This window comes from Ctenopharyngodon idella, chromosome 1 (assembly GCF_019924925.1).
Source record: "Ctenopharyngodon idella isolate HZGC_01 chromosome 1, HZGC01, whole genome shotgun sequence".
NCBI classification, from domain to species: Eukaryota; Metazoa; Chordata; class Actinopteri; order Cypriniformes; family Xenocyprididae; genus Ctenopharyngodon; species Ctenopharyngodon idella.
In genome coordinates this window covers 4094008-4117168 of record NC_067220.1, presented here as the reverse complement: position 1 = coordinate 4117168, position 23161 = coordinate 4094008, and the positions used below count along the sequence as shown (strand labels likewise).

The following is a 23161-nucleotide window of genomic DNA, read 5'->3' as shown; positions in this document are numbered from 1 at the left end:
AATGCCCTAATTGAACTAAGGCCTAATCCTAGCTTAGGCTAAGGCCTGTCTGTGAAACTGGGCCAATAAGTTATGTGTATTGCTATTTGCACTTTGCTGAGAGGCTAACTGCATTTCATAGTCTCTGTACCCAGCAACCAAAAATATGTTCCAAGAAAGTTTTCCTAATGTTCCTATACTAAGTATGTTCTCTGCAATGTTTCAGGAGTCCAGGTTGTTTTTAAAATGTTTTTACAGTGTTTTTTACTTGGTATGCGTATGCTAAGGGAACATTCCATTTTAATTCTTCAAACATTTTCGGAACGTTACTTTTGAATGTTCTCTGAACGTTCTGAAACAAGAAGTAACGTTTAGAAAAATGTCAGACGAATAACGTTTGTCCATAACTTTGGGAGAACCTTGCCAGAACGTTAGCTAAAGTTCTGAGAACGTTCCCTGTTAGCTGCGATAAGTAACACAGATAAATCTCAGCTCATTTCTTCAGTGCTTTCATGCACACATGAACTGAGAGGCTCAAAATGACTGTAAACATCGCAGAAATAATACATTTATACATTCTGAATTATGAACGTTGGTTTGGAAACTTTGCGGCTCATTTGACTGTATATTGAGTACTTTTTCTGTACTTCTTTCCTTGTGTTGACGAATGCTGCAATATTCTCTCTGTTTAGTCGGCGTGGTGGAGCAGCAGCTCCGGCTCCGTCGTTCTGGATGTTCTGCGAGAACTACGACTGGACAGACTCACGGACGACGGCAGTGTCGCGCTGTGGCTCGGCGAGCGTCTCCGACCGTTCCTGCCGTTCGCTTCGAACACGTTCCTGCAGTGTCTGCGCAGCAAGAACTTCAGCTGTCAGAACTTCCAGACAGTGTAAACAGCCCAGATCTTCCTCACAATACACCTGGTTTCTGATTAGCTGTGTATTTATGCTGAATCTTTATGTCAGTGGAGTCTCAGTGTTATTGACATATGCATGTGTGTGTGTGTGTGTGATGAAGGGTTGAGGCGTTCAATGCAGGATTTCTCCATATGAATGATCTTCAGCGCCAAATAACAGTGACAGACTTCATCGTACCGTTCCTCTCGAGTCAGCCCAAAGGTACTGAACAGACGCTCACTCCTGTGTTTCACTCGCCTGTCCTGGTCAGATTAGCTCATTAATGACGTTCTGCAGTGATGAGTTTAAATTCGTGTGTGTGTGTGTTTGCGCAGGTGCGGCGTGTGTGTCTGACGACAGCTCTCAGTGGCTCATCCGTAACTTTGGCCAGTTTTCTGCTCTCGTCCCTCTGAATCAGCTGATCTCGCTCAACACGCAGTTCAGCCCGGTACAGGCAAAGTCAAAGATGCATTCACACTGCAAAAACAATCACTGTATTCATCAGTAATGTGTCTTGTTTTCCCATTAGACATTTAAATGCCTCTACAACAAACTTGAGAAGTAAAACTGAGTAATACATTAATTTTGTTTGTTTGTTTGAAACATAAATTTAACAGTTTAGGTTAATGCTTTTTTAGGTTTAGGTTTATGTTTGTGAACAGAAGTATCAACAGATCCTTTCTTCCATATTGTAAAGAACAGAACAAGACACAGCATCTTCCATGGTTTTGCTTCTCAAGTACATGTTTAGATATTTTACTGAAAAGCAAGGCAGAGATGTTTTGAACCTTAGGAGAGTTTTAACTTTGTATTTCTTCACTCTTCTCTGTTTCCAGCTGAGCAGCCTGCTCTCTCTCTCTCCAGAGCAGTTGGTTGGGCTGATGTTTGATGACGTTCCTGGTCTTCCAGAGAAATCCGTCATCATCAATGCCGTGTTCGATCACCTGATCGCATATCCACAGGAAGTGAGGATCAAATCCACGCTTCACTTCCTGGTTGAGTTGTCAAAGACGGTAAAAGGGTTTTTCGGCACACTTTTACATCTCTTTCTCATGTCTGTCCAGTCATTAACATCTGGACTTGTTTCTTTCAGAGGAACATCTCCTGTGCGTCGTATCAGATCATGTGAGTGTGTTGTCACATGCTGCGTGTGCTTCATGTGTTGAATCTCAGGCTCTCACGCTCACACGTCTGTCTGTATGTTTGCTAGTTTCCACCGTCTGGACCACCTGATGGTCAGCGTGTCTGTTAATCTGGAGACGGTGATTCTGAGGAGCAAATCGGCTCTGCTGCAGCAAGTCCCACCAGGTAAGACACAATTGCAGTTGTTTTAAAGTCACATAGTCAGCTGAATTGGGCTCAGTATGTGAGCGTGTTCCTCAGTAACGTGCTTCACATACTCATCAGTGTGTCTTTTCTGTCTCAGGTTGTGTGAGCTCCAGCAGACAGGTGAGTGTTGGAGATGCTTTGGTTACGGTTAGGTTTAAGCTGATGATTTAATCTCATTTGATGCTCACGTGCGTCTCTTCTGTCTCTCCCAGTGTGGCGTGACACCAGTCGACGGTTAGTATTCCTCTGAGTGAGTTGTGATTTCTGTCTGTAATCGTGCGATATGTGAGCTGAACTCTCTCTCTGTCTCTCCCTCAGAAACGGCAGTGTGCAGGAGTGTCAACAGGTGAAAACACCTTCGGATGATTTTGTAACTCAAATAGTCTTTTAAACGATTAATCGATTATTGGAAGAAGGAAAAAAAATCAGCCAAATAATCGACTATCAAAATAATCCTTAATTTCAGCCCAAGTTCTGATTGGCCATTTCAGCTAACAAAAATATATTCAAAGAAAGTTTTTCTGGCATTTTCAGTAAGTTACGAAAATTTTATTTCTGAATGTTCCCTGAATGTTCAAAACATCCATTTTTTAAATGTTTTAAAAACATTGTTTCTTGCTTATGTGAACGTTAAGGGAACATTTCATTGCATCATTCTTCAAACATAGTGGGAACGTTCTTAAACAAGAAGTAACATTTAAAAAATGTTAAACGAATGTCCAACGAAAACGTTTCAGAAAAACAATATATAAATGTTTTCGTGCGAACGTTCTAAGAACATTATAAAAACCAGATAACTTTGAACAAACATTCTATTAACGTTAATGGAAGAACGTTTGATCATAACCTAGCCACAATGTTCAGAGAATGTTCCTGTTATCTGGGAAATGAGGTGCACCTGTCTTCTGATTGGCTGTTTTTGAGTATCTGTGTTGTGATTGGTCGTTTGAGGTATATCTGTCGTACTCATCAGTGTGTGTGTTACAGCTCTGGTCTTTTGGCGTATCTCGCCTCGACTCATGACGGCAGTCAGCTCTGTCAATTCAGCATCACACAGTACGCTTGTGCAGAGGTACACAAACACTTCCGTACACACAGACATATGAACACACTTTCTCTCTCTCTCTGTAAACATGTTTTGTGTGTGTGTTGTGTTCAGTTGTCAGTTCTGAGCGCACAGGATCTGGTGAAGGTGTTGTTATGCAGTCTCAATCTAAACGAAAACGTGTCCAGTGAGACGTGGAAGCTCTTCACGCAGAAGGTCAACCCTGTGCTGGGTCCAGCGCTCGACCAGCTTGCCAACACGGTACACGACAACACACTCGTCTCCGTCTTCAGTCCAGTTCAGGCTGCTTCCACATGAATCCAGATAGATTTGAAACCCATATATTCTCCATGTTTTGGCCTCCCATCCGCACTAAGACAGCATTTTTGTCAAGCGAATATGGAGGTTTTTTGAAAATGGCAAAAAACTTAGAAAAGATGTTTGAGACATCTGTGGAGAATGACAACAGTGTAAACATTCTTATAAAGTAATATTAACAAATAAGTGTAATTAAGAAGCATGAACTGTGTTTGTCTCTGTCAGAGGCTGAATAAGTCCCTCCCCTCAGTGTCATTCTTGAATATGATTGGAGAGGTCACTCTGAGTTCCTTCAGCTCCACCAACCTGAGAGATGTTTCGTTCGTCCAGCACTGGTTTGGCTCCAGGCTCCGCCCGTTTTTACCGTACGCCTCTGAGGCGTTCCTGTCCTGTCTCTCCACCAGAGACTTCAGCTGCGACACCTTCAGGATCGTGTGAGTTTACATCACAAACACACACACACACACACACGTGTTACATGTCGTTGCAGCTCTAAGACTTTATCTCTTTCACAGTGTCCAGAGCTTCAGTCAGAGTTTTGACATCATGTCCAACGATACTCAAGCTAACGTCTACGTTGACTTCATCAAAGTCTTCCTCTCTCAGAACAACACTGCAGGTTGGACTCTCTCAGAAACAAACAGATAAACACACAGGGTTTCTGGCGAACGCTCAGCTGTGATGTGTTGCTCTGTGTTTAGGGTGTGTGGGCGTCTCTCAGAACAGCTCTGATTGGCTGATCAGCAGCTTTGGACGTTTCTCTGTCTTCACAAAAGTGACCGAACTGCAGACGCTCAACCCCAGCTTCAGTGTGGTACGAACACACACGCACACACACACAGCACAACAGTCAGTCAGCGTACAGATGTTCACGTGTGTTCGCCTGTTTGTGTGTGTTTGTTCAGTTGGACATTCTGAGTCTGCTGAGCCTGAAACAGTTAGTGGAGGTTTCCAGCACTCCTGGAGTCCTGTCCAGCGCCGCCGCGGTCGATCATCTGCTGCTCAACGTGCCGGACGCACAGTTTACGACTTTCTACACATCTCTCTCTGTGTCGCTACAGGTGACACCCACACACACGCACATACACCCCTAACCAATGCTGTTTATCACCATGGATATGCTATCTGCGTTTTGATTCTGATCGTACATTTGTGCTGCACGAATTTGGAATAATGTGTTTTTCCCCCAGTAAAATAAAGAAAATCAAATCTGGCTTTTTATCCAATTAAATTATTATTCATAGAAATCATTGGCTGATTAACCCATAATCAATATAAACTGAGTTGCATGCCCAGATCTGATTGGCTGTTTGTGTAGTGCCTGTGTTCTGATTGGCTGTAGGTCTGCGTCTGTCAGATGCAGGGCGTCGTTCTCCCTCCTCCAGTGCAGGACACGTTTCTGCAGCAGGTATTTGACCGGGCCAATCTGACCACGTTATCAGATGATAATCTGAAGACCTGGATCCTGAACATACTGCCTCCGTTCATAACCAACATTACAGTCCAGCACGTGACGACTTACTTCAGCGTCGTCCAGCAGCGACCCTGTCCCATCAGCCAGCAGGCGTAAGACTCACAGACACACACGTGTGACCTCACTCACACTGACTGCGTACTCACTGATGCTTGTTCTTACAGGGTGCAGCTGCTGAACTCGTCCAGCTCCACCTTCCAGCCTGCAACGCAAGATCAGATCTATCAGCAGATCCTCGGCTCTCTCGCAGGTGTCCATCCATCCGTCCCTTCATCCATCCATGTGTTTATCACTCCATCCACTCATCCTTCTGTCTCCACAGGCCCCACCCCGCTGCGCTGCTATGGTAACCAGAGCTACTACGCTTTCCTGACGTCATCCTTCATGAGTTTCCAGTTCCCGAATCTGACCACCTTCCTGACCCTGATGCCACCCGCCCGTGTGCCAGAGGTCAGAAACATCAGGCCGTCTCCATCTGCCGATTTCGAATACATCCAATGATAAAGTCCATGAATAAATCAAGTGTTGAAGGAATCAAGTGTCCTATCATAAGTTCTGCTGTTGTTTCACGCGTGTGTCGCCTCACAGCTGATGGAGTCGATGTCTCCAGTGGAGGTCAGCAGTCTCCTGAACCGCCCGAATGCCGTTGACGATGTTACCAAAATCTGCCAACTCTTCACAAACTACCCAAAGACACCCCAGTACTTACAGACGGTACGGACATCTTACACTCCTTTAAAAGCTTGGGCAAATAGTTTTGTCAAATAGTTTTGTCTGATAATATCTTATTATCTGCTGGTCATGTTTAATGAATATGCATTACTCTCATTTACTGTAAAATGGCCAGAGCGAACCCGATTCGCAGCAGTAAATGAATCTGTGTGTCTGTGTCCCACAGCAGCCGCTGGGGTCCGTGGCTTTGGCCCGGCAGGTGTTGTCCTGCGTCTGGCTTCAGGTTCTGAAGGTGGAGCTCCAGTCTGAGGTGAATCAGTGGTTCGATTCTCGACTCGTTCAGTACCTGCCGCTGCTCACTTCAGAGTTCATCGGTCCGGACGTCATGCAATATTCCTCCTGTCTCTCCTTCAAGAAGTTGTGAGTAGCACGTTTTCAACATTATGATAATAAGTGAAGCGGTGTTGTGCAGCAAATGACAGATACAAGCCTAAAGGTGATATAATAATGTATCATTACTGCTTAGGTAAAAAAATGGAAGTTAAAAATTCAACTGTTAAAACACGAAGTAAAGTACCACGAATTAGTGATTTTGAGTTTAATGTGGGTGTATTATCAGTAATAAAGTAATCATTAAAAAATTTCTTATCATTCAAAACTGTATGTCAGCCATTTATATCAATGTGATTCAGAAACGAAGGCCATAATACCATTGTTGCCCACTAGAGGGAGCCACAGGATAGCAAATCCTTTAAGATCTATTTAAAGACTGTTAAATATAAAATTACCTACAAAATTGTTCAATAAATGTACATTGCATATAAATTCATTATAGTTTAATAAAGCGTCTTGTTTGAATGTTTTGTGAAAGGATTTTTTGTAAAGATAAAACAGAATTTACTTTAAAGGTACAGTAGGTGATCTGGGGAATGCTAATGTTAGCCTGTTAGCATTGAAAGCCACCCTCCCTGCAAATTGCCGTCCAAAGCCACGCCTCCTCCAGATCACAAGAACGCGCGCACACACACAGCTGCTCTCTGCAAAGCGTCACAAGAGATGGCGTTAAACTATCTCATGTCTTAAAGCACATAACATTACAATAATAATGAACGTAAAAAAATTTTGTAAAGATAAAACCTGAATTTATTTTAAAGGTGCAGTAGGTGATCTGGGAAATGCTAACGTTAGCCTGTTAGCATTGAAAGCGTACACCCTCCCTGCAAAGCTCAGCCTCAAGTCACATGAGTTTCAAAATTTTATGGACCTACATAGACACAGAACGAATCGAATATAATAATAATTCAATAATATTTTGATTTTTAATAGGTGCTAACATAACTACCAGTCGAATAATATGACTAAATAATGTTATTTCGTAATTATTTTCCAACATATATTTAACTTATTTGTAACATGTTAAAGTAGTTTTCTTCTCTGAGTAACTTGAAGGGGGCAGGTGCCCTAGCGCCCGCTATTGACCAATCGCCACTGATCAATAATGTAGTGGTGAATGAAGCAGTCCAACTTGAACACAAGCGAAATCTGCTTGGTGAAATTTTTCACCCTCATGCTAGACTCCCATTCACACAGGTTACTACTGAAATTACTGTTTGATTTAATGTTTTAAAAACTTTTTTTTTTTTTTTCTCGGTCTTGTGAAATTTATAGGAACATTCCATTTTATAATTTTTCAAACATTATTGAAATGTTAATTTTTAATGTTTTGTGAAAGTTCTGAAACAAGTAGTAACATTTTAAAACATTTCAGAAAAAAAAAAGTTCTGCAAGCGATGTATAAATAATGTTTTTGTGCTAAAGTTTTGAGAACATTATTAAAGACCAGACAGCTTTGAATGAAAGTTCTATTAACGTTACTGGAAGAAAGTTTGTTCATAACTTTGAGAGAACCTTGCCAGAACGTTGCCTGTTAGCTTGCTGATGAAGGAAAGATCTCAACAGAGCTATTTTCCCCCTAAATGCATAAATCTGCTGATGACGGATTCCATGTGTTTCTCTGTTTAGTGTTTCAGTAATGTCTAAATACAACTTCAGCGCAGTGGAGTTTTCTCAGAGTGACGTCTACAATACCATCCTGGTCTACCTGAACACCACCTGTGAGTTACTGTTGATAAATTGCATGATTGATTCTGCTGTCTAATAATCAAGAGGATTCGTTGGTGAACCTGTGTTTGTCGTGTGTTCCTCAGCTTCAGCTCCTAAATGTTATAACACCTCGAACCCCAATCTCAACTCCACCGCCTGGTTCGTAGACTACATCTCCGTTTTCTTGAGCTTCATCACACTGGACGACTTGCACCTCTTTGGCTCGATTCAGGTGTGACAACACTTTGAAGAACTCTACCAGTTCAAAACTTTGTCCTCATTTATTCACCCTCATGTAACATGTTTCAGCCATTCACGGTGAACCTGGAGAACCTGCAGCTCTTCAGCCAGATCAGCGTTCCTGATGATGTCATGGAGTTCTACGTGACTACGCTGTTCGAGCAGAATCAGTCCTTCAGCGCCTACTAGTGAGAGACACCAACAATAACTAACCTTAATCGTATCTCACTAAACTACATTCTTAAAAATAAAGGTTTCTAAAGGGGGTTTTCATAGCAATGCCACAGAAGAACCATTTTGGGCTCCTCAAAGAACCTTTCAGTGATCAGTTCTTAAAATAACCTTTTTTTTTTTCTTTTTTTTTTGTATAAAGAACCTTTTGTGCAATGGAAAGTTTCCGTGGATGTTAAAGGTTCTTCGTGGAACCATAAAAGCCCATAAAGTACCTTAATTTTTAAGAGTGTACCATTTGAAACATTCCTCTGCTGAAAAGATTGCTCTGGTTTGATGGTTTTAGAGAAGTTTTGGCCACTTGTCTGTGAGACCATCTAAACCAGCTTAGACCAGCAAACCAATGAAGGCTGGTTGAAGCTGTTGTTTCAGCAGAACTGTGACGCTGGCAAGATCTGAAGCTACAAAAGACACCCCGATGAGCTTTAATAGCTTTAATGTGGTGTTTGCGTGTTTATAGTCTGCCTGTGAAGTTCCGCTGCTTGGCTCCTGCGAGTTCCTTCATTCAGTTGAGTGCAGAGCAGTTGAAGAACGTCTCTTCCAGCGTCCAACAGAACTGCACCAACATCCAACCCGACGTACGTACAGGAGTGTGTGTGTGTGTGTGTGTGTGTGTTTGTCATCTGAAATAAGCTCTTTACAAGCTAAATGTGTGTGTGTGTGTGTGTGCATGCACAGGTGTCAGCAGCTCTGGCGAGCAACGCAGGCGTTCTGACGGCGAACACCATTGAGGATCTGGGTCAGTCGTGCACGGGTTTGAGCACGGCTCAGATCAGCGCCGCTGGAGGGAACGTGCTGCTCGACGCGCTGTCTGTGCTCAGACTCGTACTGGGCTGGAACCTCGATCAGGCCATGATGATCATACAAACCCTGCTGTCGTCTGGAGATTTCCAGGTACAAACCACCAGTGATGCTTCATAGCCAATGCTGAATCAATTGTTTGTGGCTCCGAGGAACTCAGTAGTGGTGTTTCATTCCTGAATGGATCAGTGTTGTTGAACAAACTCATTTTTCTCATACAATTAATCGATGATTCAGTGACTCAATCATACAGACAGGATGACTGTTGTATGAATTTAGATGTACTAACACACATCTATGTCTCTGTCTACGGCAGATTGATAGTGCAGACAGTCTGGAGAAATTGGGTTCATTGATCATTGGTGTTCAAACATCGGTCATCAACGTAATCTCAGGAAATGTGTGGCTTCTGGCTGTGAAATCCCAGTCTTTCTTGGCTAGTGTCACCGGCACACCCATTGTTGTCCAACAGACCATCGTCAGCCAGGTAACTAACACACACACACACACACACACACACACAGACACACACACAGAGACACACACACACACACACACACACACACACACACACTCAGGTTTGTCTCGTGACGCCTCTCTCTGTCTCTCTTTAGATCATCGCTGTAAACAGCTCGACTGACGGCATCATCACAAATGTTCCTGACCTGATGGCGACGGAGATCCCACGCAACTTCCTGCTGGGCGTGTCGTCCTCATCCGTGGTGGTGCAGATGGTCAATCAGAAGAAATGGAAACATGAGCAGGTGCGTCAGGCTGAGAAATCACCCTTAAAAGAAAAGGTTCTATACAGCACCTTAAAGAGTTCTGTCAGGAGCTTCATCTATAGAGCATTTTATGGGTTCCCATCAAGGGATCATTTTATGGAATTAATTTTAACTAATTAATTTTGTTTAAAAATTCATTTTTAAAAAAATACATTTTATGAATTAAACAGCTCATAAACATACTTCATATGCCATTAAACATGAAAGTATTGTGCAATTATTTAAAGAGGACCTATTATGCCGTTTTCATGCTTGAATGTTTAAAACACATTACTTTTCCCATATTTGTCATTAGCTATGTTTCCATCCACTTATTTTTATGCAAATTTTGGGATATCGTAATTTGTTCTCTTTGACTCACTGGATGGAAACGGTGCTTTATTTGCAAATGTTTTATGCAATATTCCAAGTCAAATTCGCAACTTTGGATGGAAACATAGAGCGTTACTGACAGACTGGGAAGATATAGCTGTTTAGTTCCTGTCTCTATGAAGCCCCTCCTTCTAAAAAAAAGCACAAAATGCTCTGATTGGTCGGCTGGAGCAGTGTGTTGTGATTGGTCAAGCGTCTCGCGCGTGTTTGGGAAATGTCCCACCCCTTAACGTAACTGCCAGTTTCAACACACTACTAACTAACTCAACCAGGCCCCGCCCCTTTATTCTGCGTATTAATTATTTAAAGGGGTGGTTGATTATGATTTGACTTTTTTAACTTTAGTTAGTGTGTAATGTTGCTGTTTGATCATAAACAACATCTGCAAAGTTACGACACTCAAAGTTCAATGCAAAGGGAGATATTTTCTTTTAAAGAATTCACTGTTTAAGGACTACAACAAACAGCTAGTAGGGACTACAACGAGCTTCTTCCCGGGTTGGTGACATCACAAGCCCTAAAATTTACATAAACCCCGCCCCCGAGAACACACAACAAAGGGGGCGGGGCCATGTTGGGCTGCTTTAGAGAAGAGGAAGAGTTGTTGTAGTAGAGTGTTGTTTTACACCGGACTGCTTCACAAACAAGGGTCAATTCAACACAAAAGATTAACATGACGACACATGCTAGTGGATGAGTTGAATCAACTCCACAGCAACTACATAAATTTATCCACTAACCATTCAGAAACGTCTAAAAGTTGTAACTTCTTCCTGAGTCTCTCCATCAGTGTCGACTCCTGTTTGAACAATGTAAGGCTGAACACCGTTACTGACAATCCTCATTTTGGCTGCGTGAGATTCTCCAGCTTTGTAGTTGTTGAGCGACCGAAGTGTGAGCTGTTAAAGCTCCGCCCTCTTCTGGAAAGGGGGCCGGGCGCAGCAGCTTATTTGCATTTAAAGGGACACACACAAAAACGGCATGTTTTTGCTCACACCCAGATAGGGGAAAATTTGACAAGTTATAATAAATGATCTGTGGGGTATTTTGAGCTGAAACTTCACAGACACATTCTATATTACATCTTGTGAACGGAGGCATTATAGGTCACCTTTATTTTAAAGAGGAATATTGTGATGTGTTCGTACCCGGAAGAAAACTCAAGACTACAATGGAGGTGTTTCAGGGAGTTCAGAAACAGTGACACTGATATAGAAAGAACTCCCAATGGAGGAACTTTGCAGAGCAATTTCATTCTCAAACAGCAACATTACACACTAAAGAATGTAAAAGAGCACAACAGGTCCTCTTTTAGACATTCCTCAGGAACAAGTTCTATACAGTACCCCATTGAACCTTTTTTTCTAAGAGTGCATGTTATTTTCTATTAGAAATGTAAATGACATGGTTGAAATTCTCTTCCTCTCAGGCCGTTTTGCTCTTTGAAACCGTCGCCGTGGAGTTCAGTGACCCAGACGCGTGAGTAAAGACAGTTATTATTATCATCATTAGTCAGTCTGGCTGGTGAGGTTTTAGTTTTGACCATATGTTGGTGTTTGTGTAGCATATCTTTCCAAGTGCTGCAGGGTTTCACCTGTTCACGGATCCAGAGCTTCAGCACCAGTAAAGTCATGAGTCTGATCCGCGGCTGCCGGCAACGAGTCAACCAGACGCTCGTCCTGCAGGAGTCACAGGTGAACACAGCCACTATCCACTAACAGCTCTTTGACTGATAAACAAATGTTGCCATTTACAGTCAGAGACTCATGAAACATTTATAAAAGAATAGAATGTGGATCAGGTTTTCAGAAATGATTCAAACCTCACGAGTGCTGATGTGTTGATGTGTGTGTGTGTGATTGTCCTTCAGCTGACCTGCATGTACTACTACATCAAGAGCGCTGACCTGAACGCCTTCTCGCAGTATCCCGCCGAAGTGCTCATCTACTACAAGTATGTCAGCAGGATTATTTGTGCTCATGGAGGAGTTCATGAAGACTGGCTCATCACACAGCTGTTGGTCTGTTTGTTTGTGTTGCAGTTACTCTATGATTGACAGATCTCTGTGCCGCTCGTATTTTGCGTCGCTGGGAAAGGCCAACTTCTCAGTGCTGTCCAGCACTCTGTCCTTCAAGAAACAAATCCTGCTCAACAGCGCCAGGGAGTGTCTGGTGAGTGCAAACACGCACAAATCACGTGACACACAATCTCACATTTGAGCTTTTCATATTCATTTATAGACTCCAAAAATATTTAGGCCAAAATGTAAGATTTATGTATTTGAATTGCATGTAAAATCATGTCTTTCAGGGAATCTCCGGGTTCAGCGTCACTCAGGAGCAGCTGGATGTTCTGGGCAGCATGTGCTGCTTCCTGAGCACCGACTACATCCAGAACTCGGACCCGTACGTGCTGGAGAAGCTCAAACAGTGTCCGGATCTATCGGCTCAGCAGATCTCTGCGGTCGAGAGCGTCCTACTCAGAGGAAACACAGTCTATGGGTACAAACTCACTCGCTCACACATCACACAAATCGGTCACACTTTAGAATACTGATTCTTCATTAATGAATAACTACACAGGAACAAATGAATAATGCATTATTAACACTCTAGTAACTACTATTAACTAACAAGAAACTCTGATTAATGAATTAGTAAGTAATAGTGATCAGTTGAAGGTAGTAGTTCACTATTAGCTAATCAGTAATTACTGTTTTTTCATTCCTCCTAGAGAACTACTAAGAACTACTATATACAGGTTCATAATTAACATGAATGATGCATAATGTATAATTAATTCTAAAGTAAAGGTTATGAAAACCCACTAGTAATGACTGAAGAATTACCAAACCCTTCAGGAGGAATTACTAATTATTTGGATCAGTATTATAAAGTGAGAAACATGATAACTCTCTAGTAACTACTGGAGTCATTGTAAACTTTTGAGGTTTTTGTAAAGTAATGGATAGTAATAACTCAAAAGTTACTATATAACTCTAAAGTACTTATTTGGATCAGTATTCTAAAGTGAAGATCATGGTAACCCACTAGTAATTACTAAGTGTTACCAAATACATCAGAATAAATTACTGTACAAAAATGTGCAAAAACCTCAAAAGTTTACAATGACTCCACTAGTTACTAGAGAGTTATCATGTTTCTCACTTTATAATACTGATCCAAATAATTAGTAATTCCTTCTGAAGGATTTGGTAATACTTCAGTCATTACTAGTGGGTTTTCATAACCTTTACTTTAGAATTAATTATACATTATGCATTATTCACATTAATTATGAACCTGTATATAGTAGTTCGTAGTAGTTCTCTGGGAGGAATGAAAAAACAATAGTTACTGATTAGCTAATAGTGAACTACTACCTTCAACTGATCACTATTACTTACTAATTCATTAATCAGAGTTTCTTGTTAGCTAATAGTAGTTACTAGAGTGTTAATAATGCATTACTCATTTGTTCTTGTGTAGTTATTCATTGATGAAGAATCAGTATTCTAAAGTGTTACCCACAAATCAATGTATGAGCACAGACTGATGTGAGATGTTCCTCTCAGATCTTCAAACAGCTGGAACAGAACCACTCTGGAGAACCTGGGGATGCTGCCACTGTACGTCACCACCAACATATGGAGCAAATTCACACAGGTACGAGAGTGTATGAAGAAACAAGCAGCTGTTTGTGAATTTCACTGATAACTCTGTGTGTGTGTGTGTGTTGTGTTAGGAAAACAAGCAGAGGTTTCTCAAGACGTTTATCCGTGACCTGAGGAGGAACAACAAGGCTTCGGAGATGAAGATCCTTAACATGATGAACGAGGTCAACAAAATCTCACGAGTTAAAATCAAGAGAGCTGCTGGTGAGAAATACCACAAAAACATTATTAACACTATATTCACCAAGCAAAAACAACAGGACATAAACACAAGCGTCTGTTATACGAGGGTCGTGTGGTCTAGATCAGATTCTAGGTTTGTACTTTAACGTTGTAATTATCATTGACTAAAATTCTGACATTTCCACAACACTGACCCAACATTACTATAATCACACTACATTATTAACTGAGCATGTGTAATATTTCTGAAGCTTTCATTCACGTGTTCTTCTCTCATCTCCTGTAGAAACAACGTGTACTGCTGGAGAAATAACGCAGGTTCAGGTTTACAGCGATATGTTTCCATTTGCCTACGACGTGACGCAGTTTAACGCCTGTTTGATCGTTCAAACGCTGAAGGACAACCTGGAGGCCATCACTGATCGAGTCTACGACAGGAGTTACCAGCGGATCATACTGAACAAACTCTACCAGGTAACAACACACACCTGAACCCTGCTGTAACTGCAGTGTCAATCACAGTTGTCATAGAGACACCATGTGTTTCCCGCCCCTCACAGGCGTATCCTGACGGACTGTCTGATGAGGTGCTGCAGGTTTTAGGCTCCACCTCCCGCACGGCCACACCTGATGATGTCAGAAAGTGGAACGTGAAGAAGATCGACACACTCTCGTCTCTGATGAACTCACGCAATGGAGACTGGGACACCGAAATGGTACTGTGTGTGCGTGTGCGTGTGTGTGTGCGTGTGTGTGTGTGCAAACAATGAGTGCACAGGCAAACAGAGAAACCCAGGACAACAGGCAGAAGATTCAAACCAAGACACGGGAAACCAGGATACAAGGGCTCAGAAATGCAGTAAAGACAGATATATAGACAGAGTTAACAAGGGTATTGAGCAACAGCTGGAAGTTATCAGGGCAGTGCGTTCTGGGAAATGTAGTCCATGCAGAATAATAATGAACATCTGGCACACCAGCTGGTGATCGTAACAGCTGGGTGTTCATTTTTGTTCATGTTACTTAATGAAAAACCACATGAACTATGAACTAACAACTGTTTATTGTTCATGTTAGGTCAGGTTCTTTAAATAATATTTAATTTAAATAAGACAGAGCTTTTGATTATAATAATGTATTATTAAATGTTTGTTTTTTTAAGTAAGCTTAATAATTGCTTTAGAAGTTTTGACTATAGTAAGTTCATGTTAACTAATATTGTGAAGTGTTACGGATGCACCAAAGCGCTTGAATGTAGTTTGTTTGTGAGTCACAGTGTGTCTGCAGAAAATAAATCTGAAGGTGTTTTTATTCTTGTGAAAATGCTTCTGTAACTCCATTATCTAGCGTGACGCTCAACACATGCAGAAAACACACTAGAAAGTTTCTCCAGATAAAAATAACTTTGTGCTCTTTTAAACTAGAGTTTATTGTTGCATTTCTAATAGTTTACTGTTCCATCTAATCAGTTTCTTTTTCACCTGTGAAACAATGACTGGGCCACCTTCTGGACAAACTATTTAGTGCAAATAAATGTGGAAAAATATGGCTGTGTATGTACCATAATGATGATGAAATTCATTTTCAGGCTCACTGTATGCAAACACTAGTGTACACATAAAAGCTGAAGTATACTTTGGGCTTCAGCGGGACCGAGCATCATGAAGTTGGTCCGGTTCTGGTGGTTCTTCACAGTGTGTGTGTGATTCTCTCTCTCAGGTCCAGCTGCTGGTCAGTAAGTATCTCAGTGTGAGTGGAAACACGCTTGGGACTAACGAGCTGAACGCGCTGGGAGGAACAAACCTGTGTGCGCTAACCACGAGTGTGCTGAACAACATCACAGCTGCCAGCGTGGAGTGAGTACACACACACACACACACACACACACACACACACACACACACACACACAGGCCTTTAAAGGGCTCTCAGAAAGTGAGGACTAGCTTGCAGGTCACTTTTCTTATATTGTCCACACTCTGATGGTATACAACTAGCCCTCACAAAAATTGCTATGTAACTACATCTTTGTTTTTGTATCTTTGTTGGGAGTTCTGTTTTTGTGATTATAATATATTCTATCCCTGAAACTCTTACAGAAACCCTTTTGAATTGTTGCATATTAAATCATTATTTAGTATGTTTATTAATCCTTTTTCCTCATGGAGACTATTGGTTGATCTCCACAATGTGGCTGATTTCAGGTTTTGGGTTGTGGGGGGACTTTGTAGGTTACACAAATGTAGGTTAAACCTGTAGACTCATATGTGTTAGTGTGTGTTTGTGTGTGTGTGTGTGTGTGTGTGTGTGTGTGTGTGTTTCAGGCAAGCTTCTGCTCTCTCTTTGACCAACTGCAGCTCGGAGAAGAAATTGATTCTGTTCAGTATCGCTCTGAACGCATTCAGCACAAAAAACACACGCAATACAAACACCGTCAGCATCCCGACATACCAGCTGCTGCAGAACTACCTCGGTAACGACACATACACATAGACACACATAGACGACACACTGCTACTGTCAGGCTGAACTTGTGTGTGTGTGTGTGTGTGTGTGTGCAGGTGGTGCTGATTCGACATTTATTCGTAAACTTGTGAACTCCGCTGTGAATATGGACGTGCCGACCTTCATAAGTCTGCAGCAGAGCGTCATCAACGTGAGTCTGTAATTCATGTCTGATGATGGTGTGTCACTCACCACAGAAAATCACCAGTGTAAATGAACAGAAAACATTCACATTAATGCACTTTTATATTCACATTTACACATTTGAGAAATGCAAATGAGTCTCTGTACTTCAATATTTCAGAGTGTCATTTACAATTCATAGAAATGTTTAACTGGTGTATTTAAAAAGGCTTAATTATTAATTGTAATAAAATGGATGTGTTTGTGTAGGTGCTGAACGTGACTGACGTGAAGAGTTTGCTAGGGGTGAACATAGGAGATCTGAAGACGTATGAAAGCGCAGCACAGATACAGGAGTGGATCAGGCTTCAGCCGCAGTCGGATCTCGACATACTACAGATCGGCCTGACGGGCGGCAGGAACACCACTGAAACCACCGCGACCACTGCGACCAGTACCACTAAAGCCCCGTCAGTCGCCGCCACCACAGGTAACCCTCACACGCTCACCAACCGGCCCACATCTGGTACATGTGGATTACACGTGGGCCGGATCTGGGCCGACACTATGTTGCTGTCAGGGAACACATCCAAAGCTGCGAATTTAACTCCTGTGCAAAACTGCAATATTGCATAAAACATTAGTGGATAAAGAATGTGTTCAAAAGAACAAAATCGACACTTCCTGGGAAACTGGAAGTTTTTACCTTTATTACTGGAATATCAGTAATAAAGGTGTAAGTTGCTGCAATCAGGCTCTTTTTCCCTCCGTCATAAATGAGTTGGTCTTAGAGCGTCAGACGAAACACAATGAAGCTGTCATGTTCTTTTGTGTTCTGATGCTGGTGTTTGGGAACACAATCGTGTGAGACGCTTCTGGAGGGAATTAAACCAAATCATTCTGATGACAGACTCCGACTTTTCAGAACCACCAAACCAACATTCGAGATGCGTTAGTCCAGTCCACTGGTTAGTCCAGTTATCCAGTCACATGAATTTGTAGTTTAGAGGACAGAAATGAAAAAAAAAAAACTTTGTTTCATTTACAATAGTTTTCAAAGCTGCAGTCTGTAACATTTTTTTGGTTAAATTATCCAAAATCGATTTTTGAGCAAGTACATAACCAGCCAGTGTTCAAAACTATCTACAAAGTATAACAATAATAATAATTTGCACGGTTTGATGTGATCCAAGCTAAGCGATCGTTAGATTTAATCACCATTGGCAGCGCGGTTTATTGTAATGTTTTTTTTCTCAGTTGGTCAGAACAAAAGTGGCAGACATGTTACTTATTCAGACATTTTCCAGTGAAAATTCTTATTTTGGTCATACTTCCAAGACTATAATCTGTGATTGTGAAGTACAGTATCCACACCGGAGCGGTGACTGACAGCAAACATTAGATTCATCCGCGCTGAGGAGCCGTGCCGACGTAACCCACATAAAGATAATAATTCCACAAATAACTGCAATTGCAGGTTTCAAACAGAGATGGCAACAAAGAGGCAACATTTACAGACTGCAGCTTTAACATATAAAAACACTGCTAGATAAAACAGAGTGAAGAAATGTGCTGAAAGTTTGTTTGTAAACAGTAATTTGTGTGTCTCTCTGCAGCCGCTGCATCCAGAGTTTGGGCACCGGTCTGTCTGCAGCTGCTCCTATTGGCTGTTACCATGACAACACTACAGCTGCTGCACTGATGACATCATCTCTGAACGTACCGTGTGTCAGCTGAATGGCGCACTGTGATAATCTCTCTCTCTCTCTCTCTGTCTAGTATTTAAAAGAGTTTCTGCACTTTCACCTGTAATGCACTTTCACTTTTCATGAAGTGTCATGAACTGTTTCTGTGTGGAATTGATGAATAAATCACATTTGATTCAAACTGATCAGTGACACACATTTAACAGGATCTAGTCAGTCATTTACTGCTAATGTATCAGAGAGAAAGAAACATAAATAAAGGTTGCTGTGGTCACATCTGATTCACTCACATCAACATTGTTAAAATTTAACCCAATGAAATCTCAAATATATTTAGTTAAAATAAATAAAAATCATCTTAATGAATGATATTTCAAAAAGAACTTGTGATAGAAAATGAAATTTTGTGAATGTAAACTCTTGTAAACCTTGCAAAGAGTGATCCATGTCCATCAACACACTGAACCTCAGGTTACTCCACAAGAACTGAAGCTGTAATAAGTGTAAAAACTTTGTGTGGATAAAAGCATATATGATAGATGATTGATGTCTTGGTTGTCATTTTCACACATTTCCTTCTATGTTCAAATAAGAAATATATATATTTGTTCTCTTTAATCATTCAATGAATTTTATTTAAAATTCTGCATACCTTTTTCTTCACATTGAAGAGTTCAGTATGGGTGGGTAGATGATATAATGTATTGGGCTTTTAAGACAGACATGGATTCCAGGCACGCTTTATAGTTTCTTAGTTGGCGGCAAACAGTGCTGAGGAGCGATAGTGTTTTATGTCCATTACAGCCAAAGGTAATCATTAGAAAAAAATTAATTCAAATACTATAATGAAATTTTAACAAATTGTATCTAAGGCTCTGAGCAAAAGATCACGCAAATGAGTTGTATATCGTTCGTTCTCTTTGAGTGAGAAAACCACAAAAATGTTCATAAAAGCATTTATTTCTAATTAGATACGGGTATGCGATGTTATCCATGTTATGTTTTTAAATCATTTAATTTGGTTAATCCCTTTAGTATGTGTTGTGTCATGTAAAATACCACTAACTTTGAGCAGGAATGCACAAACGGTGATAAGAGATTTCATGGCTAAAAATGCCTGGAAAAAAGCCACAAAAATGTACCCATAAAATAATTTAATCCATGATTATATGCAGACAGACAATAAGACATTGGCAGCACCCTGAGGTTTTATGTCTCATTCATTCAGCCGTTAATTCATAATCAAACACAATGCACAGGAATGCTTGATTTTTTCAGGACTTCAACGATAAGGTGAGTGATGATAAAAGTGTCATTGTCACGCATTGTTGTAGAAGCAGGTGATGACGAAGAAGGTTGGGTTAAAAGTCTTTAATAACACGCTCGAAAGGTAAATTCAACAAATACAAATGAAATAAAGTTGTGGCAAATTCGATGTCCCTTCAGTTCTGATCTCAAACAAAACTCTCAGAGTCGAATCTCCAGGTCCCAGTTTTAACTTTATTGTCAAGCAACAAAGTGAGATGCCAGCTGTATATCTGATCATCTCACTCGCAACTCACACTTTACCAATGATCTGATTTGCAGGTGCTCTTTTCCCTTTCTCTTCCTGGAATCTCCCAAGTACTCCACAACACTTTCACCACAGTTACTTCATTAACTGGCTATCTTGTTCTCTTTGTAAGGGTGACCGTCTGCCAACTAATCTACACTCGTTAAGAGAGAGAAAGCCATTTTACCTGTCCCACTTTCTGTGGAATAAAGTCCTGGTCAGATGTATTAGAGTAGCTGCTTTCTGTCTAAACAAAAGGAAACAAACTTAAATGGTCCCTGCAATAATGTGTTAAATTACCCATCATATTCCTACCTAAATTTAATATCTGCACTGGACAACATATTTAGCACTGCCTTTTATGCTTAACTTGAACAAGAAAAAAAATATTCATTTAAAATATGAAATAAATGTCATAAAAACCATTCTTATATAATTTTTGCTATATGGAATGCAAAAACTTTGAAGCTCAATATCTCAAAACTGCTCAGAATGCAGACAGAACCTAATAATTCCAAGGGGAAATGTATAAAATTCCCAGACAGCAGGTGACTCCGAGCAGGATCCATTTACAAAAGGGCAAATCCGAGTTACTGTCACATCCTTTTACTGCTCTTATACAGATCCAGTCTGGGCCTGGTATTCAGTGGGCAGGAACAACAGTTGCAAAAACGCACTTGACCAGCTTAAACCAGCTCATGACCAGCTAATGACCAGTATAGACCAGCATAAACCAGCTTCAAAACATACCTAACCAGCATATGCTGGTTTTTTCAACAGGGTAGTCGGCTTGGAGCTTTTATTTCTCTTTAGATCGGTATTGAATCGTAATGTTAGCTAACTTGTTATCAGAATTCATGCTAACATACATTATGACGGTCAGTGGCCTGATGTTATGTTATTTAACTATTTTTAATCGATTCAATTATTTATTTATTTTTCTGTTAAAGTTTGCTTTGTGATAATGTTAGTGACTGGCTAGCATTAAGTTAATGCTTAAGCTAGTAACCCTCGTTTATATCCTATAATTTTTTTGCCAATTCTCCGACCCACTATCCTGGAGAGTTTAGTTCCAACCCTAATCAAACACACCTGAAGCAGCAAATCAAGCTCTTCGCGAACGCTTGAAACTATACATGCAGGTGTGCTGAAGTAGTTTGGAAATAAACTTTGCTGGACTGTGGGTCGCTAGGAGCAGGGTTTGAAGGCCTCTTGGAACTGATGCAGTAACTTCATGTGCTCAGTGAACTCCTCAGACTCCAGAGGGTTAAGAAAATGTATTTTCTTTTTTTTTCTTTTTTTTTTTTCTTTTTTTTGTCTTTAAATGCTTCCTTAACTCTTTTTGTAACTGCTCAGCTGCACATCCTAACACTTTTGAACAGAGACTCCTGTGGCTGAAATGCCTCACAATAGGCCATAGTTTCACTGGCCAATACATCAGAAGCTGAGGAGTTGGAGGAATGACTCAAAGATTTATGGTACATTTTATTATTATTTTTATTATTATGTAACGCTACTTCATGTTTGCTGTAAAGATTTACTCTATGCTTATATTTTGACAATTAATCAAAAGAGAATAATACATTTTATATTCTATATTTTTTTGTCTTTTCAGATATCTACTCTGACTGCCATTGGAGCACAAAAACACCAAGAGAGTCACATGGAACAAACTTTCAAGTATATGGTATAATACCAAGAAGTTGAGTATTAGACATCTTTCTTAAGGTGCATCTTTGATTAAACTATCTCTTGTGTGCTACTTGTGTCATTTGATCTTGCGCTCTCTCACCTAAGGTGAATTTTGTGACAATTACATGATTATCAACTGTTTTGATTTAAATGAAGGCTAAAAAAAAAAAAACTATATTTTGTAAAATAGTCCAAATACAGATACTACAACTTATCTTAGGCAACTTATTTCTTCTTGGTCTTTTGTTTGCAGATGCATCTTGGAAATTAAACAGCACAGCACGTGTGAAGTGGTTTGGATTTCCTACCCGTCCTGCATGGTACTTGATCTGTTTACAGCTCATCATATGAAATTATTTTTTGATTTTTTTTTCTTTTCATTTCTGTGCAGCTTTTCAGCAGAGACTTAAGTGTTTTATATAAATTCTGATTTGAGTTCTTGTGCAAAAATTATCAAAATGAAAGAAAATCCACAGTGGCACTGTTCTTGCATTGTTTTATGTATTAATTTGTTTTAATATGCTAAATAAATGGAAGATGGATTAACAGATAAAGCCCTTGAATATGTCAAATGTACTCTTGTGTCTAATTTTATTTTTAATGTATGTTTACAGACAGTGAAGTAGTGGCTGCTGAGTTAGCACAAACACTAGATTATCAGGTGGTATTTTAGTGTAAAAACATTTTCAATGAAGTGAATGTATATACACCTAAATCAGTATTTTCACCTTTGTTTTCTAATAGCTTCATGTGAAAACAGAAAAAAATAATGCCATAAAGACAATAAGATATTTAAATTTTAAATATGTATACTACTTTGTGTGTGTGTGTGTGTGTGTATACAAAATGAGCTGGCCCAGATCTGGCAGATCCACATTTGGGCCAAATCACCTTAAAGGAATCCGCATCTGGTCCAGATGAGCAAAAACAGATCTGTGCCGGTACTGGCCTGTTGTGCCAAAAGACCGTGGCCCAAGTCCACTGAGCGGATCTGGCTCAGAACTTACGATGCGTCTGGGCCAGGTGATTTTTGCTATCTGTGGTATGTGGTACAGCGGACAAGGTTGAAGCCAAATGGAAAAAAACGATGAGATAAATGTTTCTGTCAGCATCACCTTATATTGCCCAACCATCGGCTTGGTGTGTCCCTGAAGTACTGTAGTTTCATAGGCATTCAATGGGTAGTCAATTTTGGCCTTACACCCAGAAGTGAAACAATTGAGAAAATGGACCCCATCAAACAGACCTAATTTACATAAAACGGCCTAAAGCCTTGTGAGCACCAGCATTCCTAGACTCCATAGATAACATCATCACCAAATGTTTTAAGCACCACCTGATCACTACCACTATAGACATGTAAACATTCACAGACAATTTGAGTCTCAGTAGAAAGATCAAAGACTGACAAATTCCCCTCAATGGAAACTATATTGAATCTAATTATTAAACGGATGCCGTGTCAGGACTTAGAATCAGCAGA

The 23161-nt window shown here is 40.5% G+C and overlaps 1 protein-coding gene across 6 annotated transcripts in view; it reads left to right on the top strand.

The window, feature by feature from the left end:
- The window catches only part of mslnb (mesothelin b), a 32120-nt gene extending 13143 nt beyond the window's left edge, over nt 1–18977 (top strand). For all 6 annotated transcript variants that reach the window (XM_051908577.1, XM_051908585.1, XM_051908591.1 and 3 more), the window contains 41 exons: nt 672–868; nt 997–1097; nt 1211–1323; nt 1712–1888; nt 1969–2000; nt 2086–2183; nt 2302–2324; nt 2417–2438; nt 2523–2550; nt 3192–3276; nt 3364–3510; nt 3793–4001; nt 4083–4186; nt 4269–4381; nt 4473–4628; nt 4925–5133; nt 5206–5291; nt 5364–5491; nt 5630–5755; nt 5940–6133; nt 7736–7827; nt 7921–8048; nt 8126–8244; nt 8748–8865; nt 8966–9181; nt 9405–9575; nt 9703–9852; nt 11675–11724; nt 11810–11939; nt 12116–12198; nt 12287–12416; nt 12556–12746; nt 13820–13910; nt 13990–14122; nt 14388–14575; nt 14662–14817; nt 15821–15957; nt 16425–16573; nt 16662–16756; nt 16999–17218; nt 18345–18977. In XM_051908577.1, the coding sequence (XP_051764537.1) occupies nt 672–868; nt 997–1097; nt 1211–1323; nt 1712–1888; nt 1969–2000; nt 2086–2183; nt 2302–2324; nt 2417–2438; nt 2523–2550; nt 3192–3276; nt 3364–3510; nt 3793–4001; nt 4083–4186; nt 4269–4381; nt 4473–4628; nt 4925–5133; nt 5206–5291; nt 5364–5491; nt 5630–5755; nt 5940–6133; nt 7736–7827; nt 7921–8048; nt 8126–8244; nt 8748–8865; nt 8966–9181; nt 9405–9575; nt 9703–9852; nt 11675–11724; nt 11810–11939; nt 12116–12198; nt 12287–12416; nt 12556–12746; nt 13820–13910; nt 13990–14122; nt 14388–14575; nt 14662–14817; nt 15821–15957; nt 16425–16573; nt 16662–16756; nt 16999–17218; nt 18345–18430 (5181 nt within the window). In that variant the 3' untranslated portion in view covers nt 18431–18977. The remainder of the gene's footprint in view (nt 1–671; nt 869–996; nt 1098–1210; nt 1324–1711; nt 1889–1968; nt 2001–2085; nt 2184–2301; nt 2325–2416; nt 2439–2522; nt 2551–3191; nt 3277–3363; nt 3511–3792; nt 4002–4082; nt 4187–4268; nt 4382–4472; nt 4629–4924; nt 5134–5205; nt 5292–5363; nt 5492–5629; nt 5756–5939; nt 6134–7735; nt 7828–7920; nt 8049–8125; nt 8245–8747; nt 8866–8965; nt 9182–9404; nt 9576–9702; nt 9853–11674; nt 11725–11809; nt 11940–12115; nt 12199–12286; nt 12417–12555; nt 12747–13819; nt 13911–13989; nt 14123–14387; nt 14576–14661; nt 14818–15820; nt 15958–16424; nt 16574–16661; nt 16757–16998; nt 17219–18344) is intronic.
- The last annotated feature ends 4184 nt before the right edge of the window (nt 18978–23161 follow it).